The sequence below is a fragment of the Buteo buteo genome, chromosome 6, assembly GCF_964188355.1.
Source record: "Buteo buteo chromosome 6, bButBut1.hap1.1, whole genome shotgun sequence".
NCBI classification, from domain to species: Eukaryota; Metazoa; Chordata; class Aves; order Accipitriformes; family Accipitridae; genus Buteo; species Buteo buteo.
In genome coordinates, this window is record NC_134176.1 from 35,483,909 (window position 1) to 35,501,743 (window position 17,835).

At 40.5% G+C, this 17,835-nt stretch overlaps 1 protein-coding gene across 3 annotated transcripts in view; it reads left to right on the plus strand.

Annotated features, from left to right (window-relative positions):
* The first annotated feature begins 14,561 nt into the window (after positions 1–14,561).
* The window catches only part of LOC142032149 (neuroendocrine protein 7B2), a 44,738-nt gene continuing 41,464 nt past the window's right edge, over positions 14,562–17,835 (plus strand). For all 3 annotated transcript variants that reach the window (XM_075030386.1, XM_075030383.1, XM_075030385.1), the window contains exons 1-3: positions 14,562–14,723; positions 17,272–17,342; positions 17,673–17,769. In XM_075030386.1, the coding sequence (XP_074886487.1) occupies positions 14,595–14,723; positions 17,272–17,342; positions 17,673–17,769 (297 nt within the window). In that variant the 5' untranslated portion in view covers positions 14,562–14,594. The remainder of the gene's footprint in view (positions 14,724–17,271; positions 17,343–17,672; positions 17,770–17,835) is intronic.

Sequence of the window (17,835 nt, forward strand, 5' to 3'; positions counted from 1 at the left end):
AGTTGATTGGCAAATCCAGGTCTCTGGGGGTGCCCATTGGTGACGACACCAGCTATTCTTAGTGCTGACGATTGCTGTGCATCAGGTCCTAGATATTTTGAGAAAATCAGTCAAAATGGCATTTAAATTCAAACAGCTCCTAAACCCTACAGCCCTTCTTTTAATTATTAAGTATTATTCCAGCCAACTTTATGAAATCCGTTTAACTTAGGGCCCCAGGTCTTAGTGGTAGAAGCTAAACGGTAACACTGACTGTGCTAACGATAGGTGAGATCATTTCCAGCACCCGAAGCCCTGTAACACTTTTTCTTCTCTCCAGTGCACGCCTTGTCTTTGTACCCTGTCCCTTGGCTGGTCACGTAATGCCGATAATGCCACCCCTGCCCCGTGAAGCAGTCACGTCCCTCCATCACGGGACGGTATTTCGTAGGTGCAGCGAGTGAAGTGCCGACGGATGGGAAGCCAGGGCCTGCAAGCTGTGGAGTTACTTCGACTTGGCTTCCTATGCTCGAGCCCTTCACACACAGACGGGTTTCAAACACGCAGTGGGGAGGAGACAGGGGCAGCTTGGCAGAGCCGCGCGACTGACTTCAGGCCCTGGCACGAAGCAAACTTCCTGGGGATTAGATGAAGAGACGTTAATGTAGACGGTTAGAAGGTCTGGGGTTGAGGGCATCCTATCGTCTTTCAGAAATGAAACTCTCATCAGCGTCACACAGGCCTAGCAGTACCAACCACAGTATTGCCTAAATACTTTTAGAAGCTGAATACCTAAGATAATGAAGCTGTTTTCTGAAAATGTATTTTTTAAGGCGTTAAAGTCTAAGCTGTTTTCATTAATTAATCATAATAATTTTACTTATGGAAAAACTTGAGTTTAAATTGGACATTAAATACGGTGAACATTTGGCTTTGAAAAATGAGTAGAAGACTAGGAGTCATCATCACCAGACAATAAATCAGTAATAAGTATCAACGAGTATAATTTTTTACAAAAACACAAAACCAATCTGCCAAGTACCACAAGTTACCTGTTGCTCTCTTCATGTTGTTCTTTTCATTGTCAGTCATGTAACAGACATTATCTTGGCACCATGGGTTTGAATCTTGGTAACTGACTTGAAGAGAGTGGGAAGGATTGTAATTTTTCAAAAAAGCAGCAGGTGGAAAATGACTTGGTAAAGATGACAGTTGACTGAAAAAAAAGCAGCGCCTACTCTTTACCCAAATACATGCTCTTTGGAGCAGTTGAAACTGAAGATTTTGATGCTAAAGGATGCAGCTTGCTTTTCTTCATGCTATATCATCACATCCAGCAGTATTAACAGCATGCATCAAGCAGAATATCTTCTTCACAGAACATTTACAAAGCAAAACATTTACAAGCTGCTCTGCATCAGATATGCTTTAACGCAGTAACTGCTGAAAGCGAGGACCTCTCAAAACATACCTTTTGTTCTGCAATTAGCTTATGGTTTCTCAAGCAGGAAATCAGCTTCAGGGGTGGTGGTTTTTCTGCAGCTAACATAACCAATGTAGGAATTGTTTGATCTTTGCAGGTTTTTAAACGGATAGTTTTGTGCAGAGTCAACGGAGAGAGTTAAGTATCTCTGTAGCTACCTGATAATGTCTCATAAAGCTATAAATAAATGGATATAGAAATTACTGAAATTAGAATTTCTTCACATTCCAATAATTCTTTTTTATTCTACATTTATCTGTCTTGAGAGCTTGTATATTTATGAAAGATTAAACCAAATGGAAGAAATTATATGCTTATGCAATAATATGCTAATAACTTTGTTTCCTCCAAAACATGAACACGGGAAGTTTTGCTTGTTTGAGGATTACAGGATGTAGGTTATTTAAAGAAGTACCTGACTGGTAAGGGGAAAACTATCTAATCTGAAAAGGGGAAGAGCAGTCCTACTGTTGTGACACTGGAACTGGTGGATGCCAGTCTTCCATTCCTGGCAAAATTTCCTCCAAAAGCATGTGCAATTCATAGTCTGTTTCTGTTGGAAATGTCTCATTTTCACTTTTCCTTTCTGCCAAAAACAGCTACAAATGCCACAATCTGAAAAGTGCAGTATTTCTTTATTTTGCTGTATTCCTTTATTTTTTTATTTTTGAAGGAAACATGGATTATAATGATAGAATACAGTACTCGCAAGATATTGTGGCAATTTAAGAGGAAATTAAAATTGGATTTAGCGTGGGAAGCTAGGATGACATGTAGCATTTTCACCTTGACAGCCTTTCACTGGAGGTGGCACAGCAAAAGATCTTGACATATCTTGACACCAGTGTGAATGCCTTCAAGTGAAAGGCAGGTAATTTTTTTCAGATGCAGTAAGTATCTAAACTTATTGGTAGTCATGAGACAAAAAAAAACCCAGAAGAACTTCTGCATTTCCTAGATGAATGCTGATCTTATGTGTATTTTTAGGAGCAAAAACAACTAGCTAAAAATAAAATAAATTTTAAAATAACATATAAATAACATATATGTAAAAAATAGCTATATATACATAGTTAGAACTAGCTTGCCTAGTAGAGTAAAGTTGTGGAAAGAGTCCAATATGGCAAGCTGGAAAATCATGCTAAAAACAGTGCAAAACTCCAGAGATCATAAAGAACAGAGGAAATTTAAGTATACAGCAGTCGGTTCTTATTTGCCTCTTTCATTAACTGTCTCAAACAACTTTTCTGTTCTTTTGTCTTCTGAGTTGCTGCCTTCTCTTAAGTCGTCATTCTCCATGTATTTAGTCTCTTTCAGTCATCTTTTATGTTTTCTTCTAAAATAATTGAAAATAATAGATGAGCAGACACTTAATTCTAATCCTGTAAAATAAACAGGTTTACTACATGAAACTTCAAGTTTATTTTAATAGGAATCCTGATGACGTTGACAGTAAATATGGTCAGTTTTCATTTATCTAATGTGATGAGGAATGAGATAACACAGTTAAAACATACATAAGACAATACTTAGGTAATAAAGCTAGAAGAATATACAATGAGATGTAATAAAGAAAAGATTAACCATTGAACAATGCTTAGCTGTGAAGTGCAGACAATTTCAAAAGTCTGCTAGCTCACGCAATGAGGCATGTCACATACATTTTTATCAGCAAGGGAAGCTGCAGAGCTTGTTGTGGTGGTGTGGTGCCACTCCCAAATGACAAACCCCGTCCCCCGAGGCTGGGTCACATATGACCGCACCAGACATACCTACACTGCAGAGATCCAGTTCCTGTAGTCACACACGGAAACCTGAACTGAGCTTCTCTGCACTCGCAACGTGCCGAGTCTGTGAAATGGATTAAGATCCACCCACAAATAATAGAAAGGTATCTATATGTGTAAGAGGTTTCAGGATTGTGGCTTTGTAGATAACAAGACTGTTTCTAACTACATTCACATGTAAACCTTTTGACAGTGAGATGTCAGTGCTATTTGTAAAAGTAACTATAATGAAAATAGGAGTAATAAATGTGACCTTACTACTGCCACCTACAATAATGCTGCATGTTTGTGTCTCGTTTTCTCTAAAAGTTTGTCAGTAGACTATTCAGATCCAAAAATGTATGATAAAGAAGTTGTCTAAATCGAGCTCTGTTTGGTTTTTTTCTCCATCATATTTACTAACCAGTCCCGACTTTTGAAAATGTACTTGGTGCGTTGGTTGAACTGCTTGCGTAAGCCTATTTGATGGTATGCTCCCTTTAGCGAGTTGCTCTTCAATATGAGCTGGACTCAATAGCCATTAGAAGTCTTCGTATTATTACAAAGGTAACAGGATCGGGCCGCATGGGAGAAATGCATGTCTAAGTAAGTCACACAGTGCCACTGTTTCTACCCAGTTAGAATTACTGATGCTTTAAGAAAAAAGAGGTTGCATGTGTCAGTGGGTGGTTAGTGGGACTGCATTTCAAGAGACCTGGATTCTATATTTAGCTTAGCCATTGACCTTCCTAGACAAGCTGTATCACTGATCTGTGCCTATTCTACCTAATAATACATGCTGCCTTGTTTATTTGGAGTCCAAGCTTTTCCTAATAGGTCCTGTCTCTTACTGGATTTACATAGTATCTAGCATAGGGAGGCTAAAATGCTAGCTAAGTCCAGCAGGCACATCTGTAATATAAATGTGTAAAAAGAAAAGGAAAGGGAAAAAAAGAAGTAACAAAAATAACAGTGAATATTCTTGTTCATATACAATTATCTTTTCTACTGGAGGAAAAAAAAAAAAAATTGTATAAAGAAAATAGATTAAAGCAACTCCAAAGATGGAAAGAATGTAAAAACGAATTGGGGGAATATATTAAATAAATAAACCCACAAAATCATTTTCTACTGTCCTTTAAACATTCAGTAGACAGAGAGCCTTTTACAGTTGAAGGTTTTAAAGGAGCCCTGGACCACAAAGCAGGAGAAAAACAGAGTTAGAAACAGGGGCCAGATTTCCCATCCCAAGCACTGGGGTGTCATAACAACCCTACAACCCACTATGTAACTGATGCATATAGGATGACTAGGGGGAAAACTGAGGAAGGAAAGCCTGTGCATGCTCTTCAAAATAAGTTTGCTTAAAACCACACATCAGGTTGTTGTTCCTAGGCCACAGAGTGCACTTTGATTACAGATAGGCACAGCAGAGCCCTCCAGTGATATGTACATCACTATGCACTCTGTGAAACTAAACAACAACGCCATCATGAATATTATCTACAGATTTTATTTCTTTGAACACTCTCACTGTTGGTATGTTAAGACACCTTACTTCTGCCTCACTGCACACAGGAAAACCCCATTCTGTAAGAGAAACAGAGAATGGGTTAAAAGAGGGAATCTGTGGATTCTGTTCTCTGCTGTATTCCAGTGAAGTTATCCTTTGAACTGGCAGATGAAATTCAGTTATTGCTTGTTTTGTCCAATCCCAACTCTAGCCCTAGATACAGCACCACAGCCTTCAAAGCCTGCACTGAGTTCCTAAAACTACATACATTCCATTGCAAAATGATCTAGTGATCATTGTATCTAGTGACACATTACATTTGTAAATTGTTTAAATTATAAAGCTATTGTGAAAGCAGTTTGAGACTACTGATCTGTAGTGACAAAAAAATACTTCTATAACATTTAAATCCTTTAGCACCCTTCAAACATTCCAAAAACCAAAGGACACTAATTGTGTAGGCATCGCTTTAAGCTTAAAAACCTTTTTATGCAAGAAATTAAGTCTTCATCAAGAAAATAACTGTTGAAATCTTAATATCTTTCAATGACAGCCACATTTGAAGAGCAATTTTATAGCATAATGATCATTGTTGCATAATTTGGACAGGCTTTTGTTCTCAGTTTAATTTCCCATACACAGCTTGCTTTACTGTCTCTCCTTCCCACACCAACTGAAAGGGAGAGATCAAAAGTCAGGAGAGAAAACATCAAGATTTAGGTCTGGAGTTAAACTTCTAAAGATTTCAGAACAGCTTCTACTTCAGACATGCTATGGCAGATCTGACTAAAGCCTTGGGTGCCTCATATAAGACTTGGGCAGCTGCATTCCACCTGAGATCCCACTGCAGGCACAAGTCCAAAATAGCAACTTTAAAACCCCCACTCAGCTTCCACCCAGGACTAGAAGTACCTAAACTTCCTGCTCTTTGATTTTCATATTCTCAAGGCATCTAGAATATGAACCTGCCTAGATCCACCAGAAGAAGGGGCATTTTTTTTCCCTTCTACTTTACCTCCTATCAAAGGTTGTCTGAAATCTAGAAATTAGTTGTTTAGTCTAAACCTTCCTCCAGTAATGATCTGGCAGGCTTCTTCAAAATAGGCCTGTAGGACTGGGTAGACTATAAAATGGAGTTTCAGATTCTTGCTTTATTATCAGTGTAGCTGGAGGAGAGGTTTATACCCATCTTTTATACAATTTCATAACAGGTACAGCATTTGCCAAGGAATGCAATTTTCACTTTTTTGTGCCCAAGAGAGTAAAACACACATCATTCTCCCATTAGAAAACTGTCTAACTATCAGTTGTTCCCTTTAGTACATAACTTACTGGATTATGGTATACAAGAGCTCAGACCAGACAATCTAAGAGTCATTTCTGGCTTTAAACTCTATGATAATCTATGAAAACTGATGTGTGGCCATAAATAAATAAGGCATTTTACCTTTGAGTCACTACTTTCACAACATGATAACAGTTTGCTAAGGCAACAATGAAAAACTAAAATCTTGTCCTTCTGGAATATTTGTGACAAGTTCTGTGGCACAAGACATGATGCTTAGTGTCCCATCTAACTTTTGCCTTGGGGTCTGCCCAAGTCAATGCCTTTGTACTTTCAACTGACTGAGGATTTCAGAAGGTGAGCTGAGTCCTATAAGTAGTTTCTGAAGCACTTCTAATCTCAAGTATTCTGTAGATGTGGAGTAATATAAGAGGAATCTTAATTTCCTTTCCATGTCCAGAATTATACGACTCTGAAGCTTTTATTTCCTCCCCAGGAAGTTTTATTAACAGTTAAACTCTAGAAACATAGGACTTCAGAATGAATGCATTGTCTCAGTCATGCATTCTCAGCACGATTACTTCAGTGGCTCAAAAGCATATCTCTTCAGAGAAAAAAACGGTATTGGGTTTGCATGGCAAGGTTTTGGTAGCCGGGGGAGCTACAGATGTGGCTTCTGTGAGAAGCTGCTAGAAGCTTCCCCCATGTCTGACAGAGCCAATGCCAGCCGGCTCTAAGACGGACCCACCGCTGGCCAAGGCTGAGCCCATCAGTAACAGTGGTAGCACCTCTGTGATAACATATTTAAGAAGGGAAAAAAAGTTGCTGGGGCACAGAAATGGCAGCCAGCTGAGAGGAGTGAGAATATGTGAGAGAAACAACCCTGCAGACACCCAGGTCAGTGAAGAAGGAGGGAGAGGAGATGGTCCAGGTGCCGGATCAGAGGTTCCCCTGCAGCCCGTGGGGAAGACCACGGTGAGGCAGGCTGTCCCCCTGCAGCCCAGGGAGGTCCACGGTGGAGCAGATATCCACCTGAAGCCCGTGGAGGACCCCACACCAGGGCAGGTGGGTGCACCCAAAGGAGGCTGTGACCCTGTGGGAAGCCCGCGCTGGAGCAGGCTCCTGGCAGGACCCGTGGCCCCGTGGAGAGAGGAGCCCACACTGGAGCAGCAGCAGGAGCAGGTTTTCTGGCAGGACTTGTGACCCCATGGGTGACCCACACTGGAGCAGTCTGTGCCTGCAGGACTGCAGCCGGTGGAAGGGGCCCACACTGGAGCAGGGGAAGAGTGAGGAGTCCTGCCCCTGAGGAGGAAGGAGCAGCAGAGACAACGTGTGATGAACTGACCGCAACCCCCATTCCCCGTCCCCATGTGCTGCTGGGGGGGAGGAGGTAGAGAAAATCAGGAGTAAAGTTAAGCCCGGGAAGAAGGGAGGGTTGAGGGCAATGTGTTTTAAGATTTTGTTTTATTTCTTATTACCCTACTCTGATTTGATTGGAAATAAATTAAACTAATTTCCCCAGGTCAAGTCTGTTTTGCCCATGACGGTAATTGCTGAGTGATCTCTCCCTGTCCTTATCTCGACCCATGACCCTTTTCGTTATATTTTCTCTCCCCTGTCCTAAGCTAAGGTGGGGAGTGATAGAGCGGCTTTGGTGGGCACCTGGTGTCCAGCCAGCGTCAATCCACCACAAAACCATACTGCCTTTGCTTCATTTTTCAAGCTAACTAGGCGATGCATCTGTACCTTTCTAACTGAACTGGGAACTCGGAAGAGACGTCTCTTGAGCTATGGTGCACATATAACTGACATAGGACACTTGAAAGTCTTATGCAAAAGCAGAAAAACACACAACCCATCACTCTTTGCTGAGAGCGGATGGGAAATCATTTCTCCACATAGCAAATACTGACAAAATTGTTCAGTGACTCAACTCCATTAATAACTTCATAGAGCCTAGCATCTGCTTCCCTTACAGCTCAAGCCAGTTTCATGCAATTGTATTCTAAAATAGTGTTTACCCAAATAAACTGAATTCTTGACACAGAGTTTTTAAAAACCCCGATTTTGCCTTGAATATAAAATTTCTGACCCTTCAATCAATTAACTATTTATTATTTCAAAATTAAAATATCCTACCAGAAACATTCCATGATCCTCTAAATGCAATCTCTACTTACCTAGAGTTGAGAAAAGGAAATTAAAATTCCTATTACCTGAGTATTACCCTTAAGTTCTAGGATTCACAAGATATTAGGGGGAGTCAGCTGATGAAAAAAATAAAGTTCTCCTTTACCTACCAGGAAGTTTATGAAAGGGATGTGCTGAAAAAAAGAGCTCATATTAAGTAGAATTTAAAAAGAAAATGGAGGGTGAGAAGTGAGAGGAAGAGATGTTTTTTCTTCTGAGTGCCACTATAGACCCTTGATTCAGACTTGGTTAGAGGAAACTATTATGGTTTGGGGGTTTTTTGTCTGATAGCAGCATTAAATCTATGGTACTGCATCCTTCTTCCCTTTTTGCTTTTTTTTTCCCCCCTTTGAAAGGGAAGTAATTACCATTTTGCTCTGCCCTTAAGACCTTGCTTGAGACTGAATAAGCTATTGTTGCCCCTGCATTTAGAGAACAAGCAGACTTGCAATAGATGCCTTGAGAACTTGCTGAGGAAGTCTGCAATCTTTGCTGATGTGGGAAGCGGTGCAGCAGCAGCTAAGACCCAGATTCCCAAATAAACTTGTATCTCTGCAAGATATAAACAAACAAACACATTTCTATACATCAGTGGCAAGGTAACTGTCATTATCCTACTTATATCCCTAGACCAGGTTTGTAGATAATAGCTCTTGTAAGACGAGCTTGTATAGGTGGGAAGAAAACAGATAAGCCTTGAAGCACTTCGGCTCTTTTTCAAGTCTAAAATAAAAATACTGGATATAAAAGCTACCCCACTTCCCGCACCCCACCCAGCCCTCCCCCTGCAAAAAAACCCAACAATCCAAACAAACAAACAAAAAAAACCCCAAAACAAACAAACAAAAAAACATCCAAGACAAATGTTAGAATCTATTTTAAATTGTTATTAAATAAATCTGTCATGCCAGGATTTCAAACTGGTTTTGCTTTGTGTATCTTGAACGTAAAAACCTAAACACAGAATTGCTATTCTGAACAGAAACAAAAGATTGCTATGTGTACCTTTGCTGAGAAATGGAGCACTCTAGGAAAATTGAATGGGGGTAAAAGATTATCCACCCTGCGACTACTTATCCTGAATTATTAATACTGCCTAGGACATCAACAAAGCACTGAATGTTTTTTTCTATCTACTATAGGCTACTATTCATAGAACTACTGAAACGTCTAAGTTTTTTTTCAAGTATTGTTAAACAAAAGCATGCTTTCCAGGACAGTGGCTTGAATTCTGGGAAATCTTTCCTGGGCTTTTGGATGTATGTAGGTACTTGGGTCCTCCCCCGGATTCCCAGTTATCATACACGTATATTAAGGTGGAAATATGCATCATCAACTTCTGTGTTAGCTTTAGCCTCCTTTTACCTTTCCGATTTCTGTTAAATAAACCTTACTTAAACTGGAGAATGCAACTTCTGCCTTTCCATTTTGACTCTTTTCTTTCTGGGTACCTCTGTTTTTTTTAATGTTACTACTAAGGTAGGAAGCAAACCAATTGCTTATTATATCTTTTAACTTCTAATGCAGTATTTGCAAGCTACTGAGGTGAATGTTACTAGTCTGCATTTATTATTTCCATCTTGAGCAGACCATCAGTTGCTCTGCCTTGCTTACATGTTGCTTAAGTTGTCCCACTGTCTATGTTGTCAATAAAATATAAATCTTATCCCTATTCTAAGTATGTTATGGCTGTATCAATCTATATTGTAACTCATGAAGTCAGCTGTGGTTTAAGCAGCAGATGTGAAAGTCTGTGTCTGTTAGATGGCTTATTCAACTCTGCTTTTATTTTAAAGGCACATCTTGCAGCTTGATGTACAGATCAATGTTTTGGTTTTACTGGAGAATATTCTGCACTGAGTAACAGCTTAAAACATTGTCCTTGTTAGAGGTATCTTAACACCTTTTATTTTAAATTCTGTGCTTTAGGGTTGAAAAGCACAGGTGAAGATTGCACATCTAGTTATTAAATCATTCTATCCCAGGTAAATTGCTGGTTTCAGACCTTTCAACCACTCAAGCACAAGTACTGGAAGTGAGAGAAAACCAGAAAGGAGAGAACAGTCTTCCTACTAGTGTTGTTTAAGATAAAATGAAATGTATTATAAGTGCAAAATGTCATGCACAGTGTCAAGTATAAACTCTTAGCTTCAGCCATGCTTGAAAACATCAAGCACTTACAACAGAAAGTGTCTACATTGAGTTGAGTTGACCAGTGTGGTATCATCAGTAGCTAAGCCACTTTGAATCAGAAGCACTCTTTAAATTTCACATGCTGGTTTCCAAGACAGAATCAAACAACAAATCTTGTTGTTACTTTCAGTCATTTTTTGATTCTTTATTTTCTAGCAGAGTTTCAGATGATGTGGTGAACTTGAAACCTGCTCACTGTTGATTGATTTATTCTAATTAGCATCTGAAGGTATTAGAAGTACTTTCTCCAGCCCCAAAGGAAAATAGGTAAAATGCTTCCTCAGTGCAATAAGCATGGAAGTTTAGTCACTGACTCAAGATACTAGCATTATATATGCTAGAATCTGCCTATGAAATCTTCAGACTTTTCCAAAGTTTCACCTACGTAAATTAGAGATGCAGGTATCTTTTCCCTCACATGGTGATTCCTCTGTTCCTTCAAACATGTGGTCTTGCAGAGTAAATGGAGGAAAGGTATGCTGTATACTGCTGTTCTCCAAGAGCTGTCCCAAAATTTCATTAGAAAAACTTATTTGACTACAGCACTAGTGAATGTAAAAAACAAATTCAATTACTACTTTTCACGAAATCAAGTTTTAGAATATTTCTGACAAAATACTGATGATTCTTAGTATGGAATATTCAAACTTGAATGAGTTAGCTTTGATAATCTGTCCCCACAAAATCTGTATATGGAGCGACCTCAGATATAAAGTTAACAATTTATACAATTGATATTAAGGTTTTAAGATTGTCATATCTAATTTTCTGCAATAGCCCTTCAGAAACCTGAAGTGACAAGGTGGTAAGTTGAGACCAAATTTGTAATCCAAATGAAACATGGGTTAAATGGAATTATTCTATCCTCAAACCATGGTTCAGAGGAAATTCATGTTGCATGTCAGTTTGGAAGACACTCTTTCTAACCATATTTTCTTACTTTGAATACACTTTAAATCCTCTTCTTTACTACTTTCTTGATCTGCAATTAGTTTTCATCAAGCTAGTCTAAGAGGTAGGGGATATAGTTACCCTTAAATGTCGAAGGTATTCAGAGTATCCAGGTTGTTTTGCTTCTGACATAATTCTGAAAGGTTGCAAGTAGGGACACGACTGCATGAGACTGATCCCCCACAACACTTTCAGTCCTGGGCAAAATTGTTTACTGAAGACAAGACAAAGCAGCAAAGGGAGTGGGAGATGGAAAAGGGACATAAATAACGTAAACGCAGGCTGAACAGCACAGAGAGATGACAACTGGGAACTGGAGTATATAATTCCTCATTAAGAGAGAAAGCCAGGAAGAGACAAGAATGAGTAAGGATGTTCAGAATAAACTGTACTAGTAGTCAGTCAGACTCTGAGGACATCAATGCATAAATGTCCCTTGTGCAGCTACTTTTCACAGTTTCTCCTGGATGGTACGGTCTGGCTTTCTGCCCTCGTGATCTTTCTTTTTCATGATCTGCCTTTATGATCTTCGTGCTCTCAGCTTGTTTGGTTGAAGAAGTAAGGCAAAACCAGCCCTTGTATTGCCAGAATGTGGGATACTTACACTCTTTCCCACCAAATTCTGAGTTTTTTCAGGGAGGGGTACTTCAGAGTAAGGTCTGTTTTCCATACTCCTCATGATGTTACTTTGCTTGTTGAAGTAGCTTGTTTCTGCTTCCTCTGGCTGAGTTTCTGGTTGGTTTGACCACTGAGTGCTGTGAGTCATTGCTGAAATGAGACAATCAGTAAACATTTGACTTCTTTTTTAAAGCTCTCATTTCTGGAGTAGCTTCCAAAATTCACAGAACGCCATGCTAAATGTAGGTGCTCGTGTGGCTTTTTTTTCTCCCAAAATGTAAACATATACATATATATGGATAGTGCAAAAGAGTGTCTCTGTGTGTGTGTGTACAAATACATTTGTGTATTACATGCTGGATGCAAAAAGGAGTGTAAGCCTGGCCCTCCTGATGATAAAAAGACAGTTATGCCATTTACTTCATTCAGGACAGGATTTTACCCATAGCCTCTCAAAATTAGAATTATTTAAAATGCCAGAAGCTTGGCATGTCAATTCTTAGACAATTCGGGGTGGGGGGGAAGTAGCCAAATAACTGTTTATTTTTTCTAATTTGATTTTGAAAGAGTGTAATAGATTTCAGTTGGGATGCTACAACTGGTTCCAAAATTAGGTGCCTAGTTCTTATTTGCAAAGTGATTTTTCTGCTCCAGTCTCTACCTGTAAATAAAGCAGAAATATGTTAAAATAGTCACCCAAAGGATATTAAAATATTTAACAAATATTTTTGACAAAATTACTAGGTAACACTGTGGCTTTAAATATCTTCTGCAAAATGTAAAAAGATTACCTCCATCGCTTTTTGGGGAAAAAAATACAGCACATGCTACCATCGTGATTTTTCTTATGTGAATACTGAATGGAAAATACCGGACATGAAAAGTTTTGATGTATTTATCAGATCATAGCTCCCTCTTGTGTAATTCACCGTTACTACAGAAAACTAAGTTGGATAGAGATTGCTTAAACTAAATTCTATGATACCTATTTATTTCATTTCTTTACTTTTGCTTTTCTCATCAGTGATATTTTAGGTTTTGAAATTTTGTATTGTCATGTAATTTCAGTGCCAGGACAGATAATAATACTTACAGTAAGGCTGCACTAAAACTACATTTAGAGGAATATTACTTTTGCTCAATGACATGATTTTGATGTCCATAATCAAAATCCTGGGGTTCTACTTAAGAAAATTTATGTCTAATCTGCTATTTATTATTGCTGCTAGGTCTTTCTTTCACATAACTTTCTAGGATTTTTTTCTGTTTATCTTTTGATGACTTTTGGAAAAACTCTAGCTATTCTCTTTTTGTTTTATTCTCTAGTTTTTGTGTCCATAGGTGTTCAGAGCACCATGACGTGGTTATTATCATTCTGTGTCTAAGCTTTGTGGTATTCTCTTTCTCTCAGTGAAGTAAGACTCACTTTAGAACTAGTACCAGGATATGTATAAAGGAAAAGCTGGGAAGCTTATTTAACACTGCATTTCATTAATTTGACTGTTATTAACACTTGAAGAGTTACCTTTGGAGTAGAAACTAAAAAAAAAAAAAAAAAAAAAAAAAAGGCAGTTCTTCCTATAACAACATACTGCAAACCCCCAAATGACCCTCCTGGAAAAGGTATATGAGAAGATAGCATGGAATAGGTGAGCAAACCCAAATTGAGAAAGTACAAACAAACCTGGTGCTAATGGTTTAACTGCCACTTAAATTGCAAATTGTGGTTTTGTCCACAGAAAATGTTGAATCATCTTAGATGGATCTGCACAGATCAAAGCTAATGCAGGAGAAAGTAACACCACTGACTGAAGCAGATGCAAAGATCCTTAATCTTTCTTCTATCCCAACATACACCACCGTTACAATCAAGTAAGGCTGACATTGCATATTCATTCCTCCTTGAAAAATTCAGTTTATTCACAAAACTGCGGTGGTTTACTATTTCAAATTGAAATTTATTTTCAAAGAAACCAACAAACATTTCTTTTCAAGTTAACCAACCCAACAACCCCCAAACTTGCTAACATTGGCCTGAAGCTTGCTGGGGAGGGGGGCGGTGAGGGGAAGGGAATGGCGTTGGGGTTTGTGTTCGCGAACACTCCCGCTTGCTGCGCCTGTTGTTCTACCCCAGCTGCTGGCTCACCCCGCCTCCCCCTGCCCAGGGACCGGGGAGCCCCCCGCAGCGCTCGGCCTCTCGCCGACGCCAACCGGCCCCAGGAGCTCCGGCAGCCGCTGTCCCTCCGTTCCCGCCCTCCCGCGGTCGCCATAGCACCCCAGACTGGCGGCCTGGCGGAGGGCCTTTAGGTAGCCAGGGCGATCGCCTGAAGGCGGCGGGCGGGGCCGTGCCAGCTGAGGCAGGCTGAGAGGCGGCGCGGGAAGCAGGCGCGGCCGGGGCAGCCCCGGCGGGCCGTTGGGCGGCTGGGCCCTGATTTCGAACGGCTAAGCGGCCCAATCAGAGGCGCGGGCGGGGTAGGGCGCTGGGTTTGAGCCAGGCGGTAACCGGCGGCGCGGGGCCGGGCCAGGCCCGGCGGTCGCGATGGCGCTGAGCGGGGTCTGAGAAGGCGGCTGCGGGGGTCGGGGGGCGAGAGGTCGGGGTAGGCGGCGGGCGCTGGGATGGCGGAGCAGAGGCGGCGGCTGGTGCGGCTGGCGGTGCTGGAGGAGCTCCGGGCCTCTTACGGGATTAAAGTGAAGAGCGGGGGCTGCCTGGCGGCGGCTAAGCAGCCGGGAACGGCGGCCGCGGAGGTAAGGGGGAGGGCGGTAGCGCTGCGGCCCTCAGGGAGGGCACACCCTCCCCTCCCCAGGCTGGGCTGGGCTCCGCCGCGGGGGAGCGCGGCGGCTGCCGCCGCTGCGGGAGCCGGTCCTCTGTCCCCGGCGAGGCCGGGTGGCTGCCCAGTCCGGCATCGCTGACGTGGCCGTAGCGCCGTTGTTGCTGCTGCCAGCCCCTGGCAGGGCATCACCTCCCCTCCTGGGGAAGCGTCGAGATCCCTGCAGTGGGGGAAGTCGTCGTCCGTCCGTCCGTGCCCCCCTTTCCTCAGCGAGGAAGGGCTCCAGCCGGTGGTCAGGGCAGCCGTGCTGTGATTTAGTGCGGTAACGGTCTAGCGACGCTGAATTCCCCCCGCCCGTTTAGGACCCGAGCGTTGCAAGGCGGACCAGATGGTGAATGGGATGTGTTCCCCTTTTTGTTAATGCGGTTGGTTCTCTCTGACGCGCATGCGTGCCGCTGGTCCAGGCAAGAGCTTTTTACGCTTTGCTCTGCTTAATGTCACTCACTACGGAATTTAAATCTTAGTCATTGTATTATTTCTTGGAATACGTAGCTACTGTGTAGTTTCTAAAGGCATTGTGTCTTTTATTTTACTTGATTCCTTGGATTTTTGGTTTGAAGGGCTCTGTTTGCATGGTTTCTTAGTACAAGACGTGGGGATGGGTGTTTTGGTGCAGACAGATCTGGTCTTGATTTGCCTGTGCTCTGAGGAATGAAATCTGTCCTGTTACCTTAAATACCTACTTTGAATTTGTTGAAGGAAAAAAGTGTGTTTTCTGTCTCATGACTCTTCTTTAAAACTAAAGTATCCTAATGAATGCCAGTTTATACAGCATTGAAGTCCACTTCAGAACGCTGATCTTCTAGTAGACTCTAATTTATAAAGCATGGGCCACTATCAAGTCCTAAACAAGATCCCTCTGCAACTGATATGGCACAGAACTCAGCACTCTCAGAATGAGCTTTCTGTAAGGCTGAGAAGGTATTGCAAAATGCTGCAGTAACCTTTGGTCAATATAAGCCAAAGAAGTTGCAAAAACACATGCTTGAGTTGGGTTGTTTGGAGGGGGAGAGAGCAAAAGTAAAGTTAGAATTCGTTTCTTCTTCCTTGCCGATATCAAGCATATGGTTCTAGACTTTTTTCCCCCATTTGAAGGGAGGGTAATAAGAACTGTGAATAATATATGTATGTCATAATAAAAGATGCCTATATAGCTGTCTGTAGTGCTTAAATTTTATACAAGGAAGAAAACATATTTAAATAACAAGTGAGCAAGGTAGGAAAAAGTATAGAATAACATTTGTTTTGCTAGGGGGGATTCTATTTCTGTTGTAAGGCAACAAACATAACTTTATTTTGAGAACTTAAACTACTGATATTTCGAACAAAACCCATTAAAGTGAGGATATCAGTTATGAATTTTAAATGTTGAATTACAAGCCACTGGAATTCTCTATTACATAAGCTTGTAAATACAGAAAAACATTGTATCTTGGAGTTAATTGTTTTGTGTGTGCTTTTAGTAGCAACCTGGAATACAATGACAAATGTGTTGCTTCTCTTTCCTTAGCATGTTATGTTTGTTTTCTGTAGGACAGATAGGCCCAAGGTGGCCTAATGGGTTAGTTATTGATTAACTATTTTCCCAACGTGCTCAGCACTTTGAATTTCAGGTATACGTGACCAAGAGTTTGCATTCATCTCTGATAAGTTGAGCATGATCCCAATCCTCTTCTGGTTGGGGAGGGGTTGGCTTGAATGTTCTGTAAATATAAATAGAAAAGAGGTGAGGTGAAGAGATAAATGTACAAGTTGTTACGTTGCAATGTGGGCTTTTATAACTGAAACAACTGTGCAGTAACATCAGATTTTAAAAAAATGCTGTAGGTGAGCATCAGTAGTAATGACTGAAGAAATTGCTTGTTTTTCTAATATGTAACAGATACTCTGATTTCTTGCTATAAGGCAATAGAGTTATAACAGGTTTTTAAATACAAATGCTAAATATGAGAGTTCAGAACAGTTTTCTAGACTGTCCTGTTGAGTTTAATCCTCCCTGAAACAGCAATCTTGTGTGCCTCAGGTGAAGAAAAAATTACTTTAAAAAAAAAGGTTATTTCAAATGTGTTGTGTTGATTTTTAAGAAAAATAATAGCATTTAGTGGATTTGAAAAGGTAAGGTGAGATTCCAGAACAGTCTGTTTAATATCCTTGCTGATTTTGGGGGCCTCATAGGAAAACTGACTCCTTGTAAAATAAAAAGTGCAAAACATACTGCAGAAAACCTTTCTATTCTTTCACAGTAATCTAGGGTGTTACCTGAAACTACAATCAGCATAGGCTCAGATACCTAGAGATGATAGTGCTTTTCCTGACAATACCTCTTATCTCTTTTGTCTGAAAGACTTTGGTTTTTGTCTTAACTACCCTTCTGTTTGTACTTTGTGGAATATGTGCTTTTCTGTGATATTTTGTTGGTAATCCTATCAACTTTTGAATAACACTAACTGAATTTTGTATTTTAGGGTAAAATCTTTGGAATACCTTTTCATGCATTACCGCAATCACTTGTGCCAGAATACGGTTATATTCCGAGGTAAGTTAACACTGTATATTTAGATTTATGCTTACTTTGCTCTCTTTATAGTACTGAACTCTTGACAGAAGAGGGAACATAATATTTATTCCAGGCCTGCTAAAGCTTATGGGCAATACAAGAATAGCTTCAGTTGGGGAAGGAGGGATGCAGAAGTTAGATGGGGAATTCAGGACCACAGCTATCATTCAGTTGTATTTCTTTATACTTCTTGTCATTGCGGAAAACTATCCTATATATTAAGTTTTATCTATTTATCATGAAATAGTTTTTCTGGAAAAAACAAGCTTTATTCTGAGTGTCAGAAGTATGTTACTGTTCTTTCCTCAGCTTTCTTGTTGATACTTGTGAATATCTGGAAGAACATGTTCATACCGAGGGACTCTTCAGAAAGTCTGGATCTCTTGTTCGTTTAAAAGCTTTGAAGGTATTCTCTAAAGCCTCTCTTTTGGTTTTTTTTTGTTTTTTTAATAAGCTGCATTTCACTTTATCA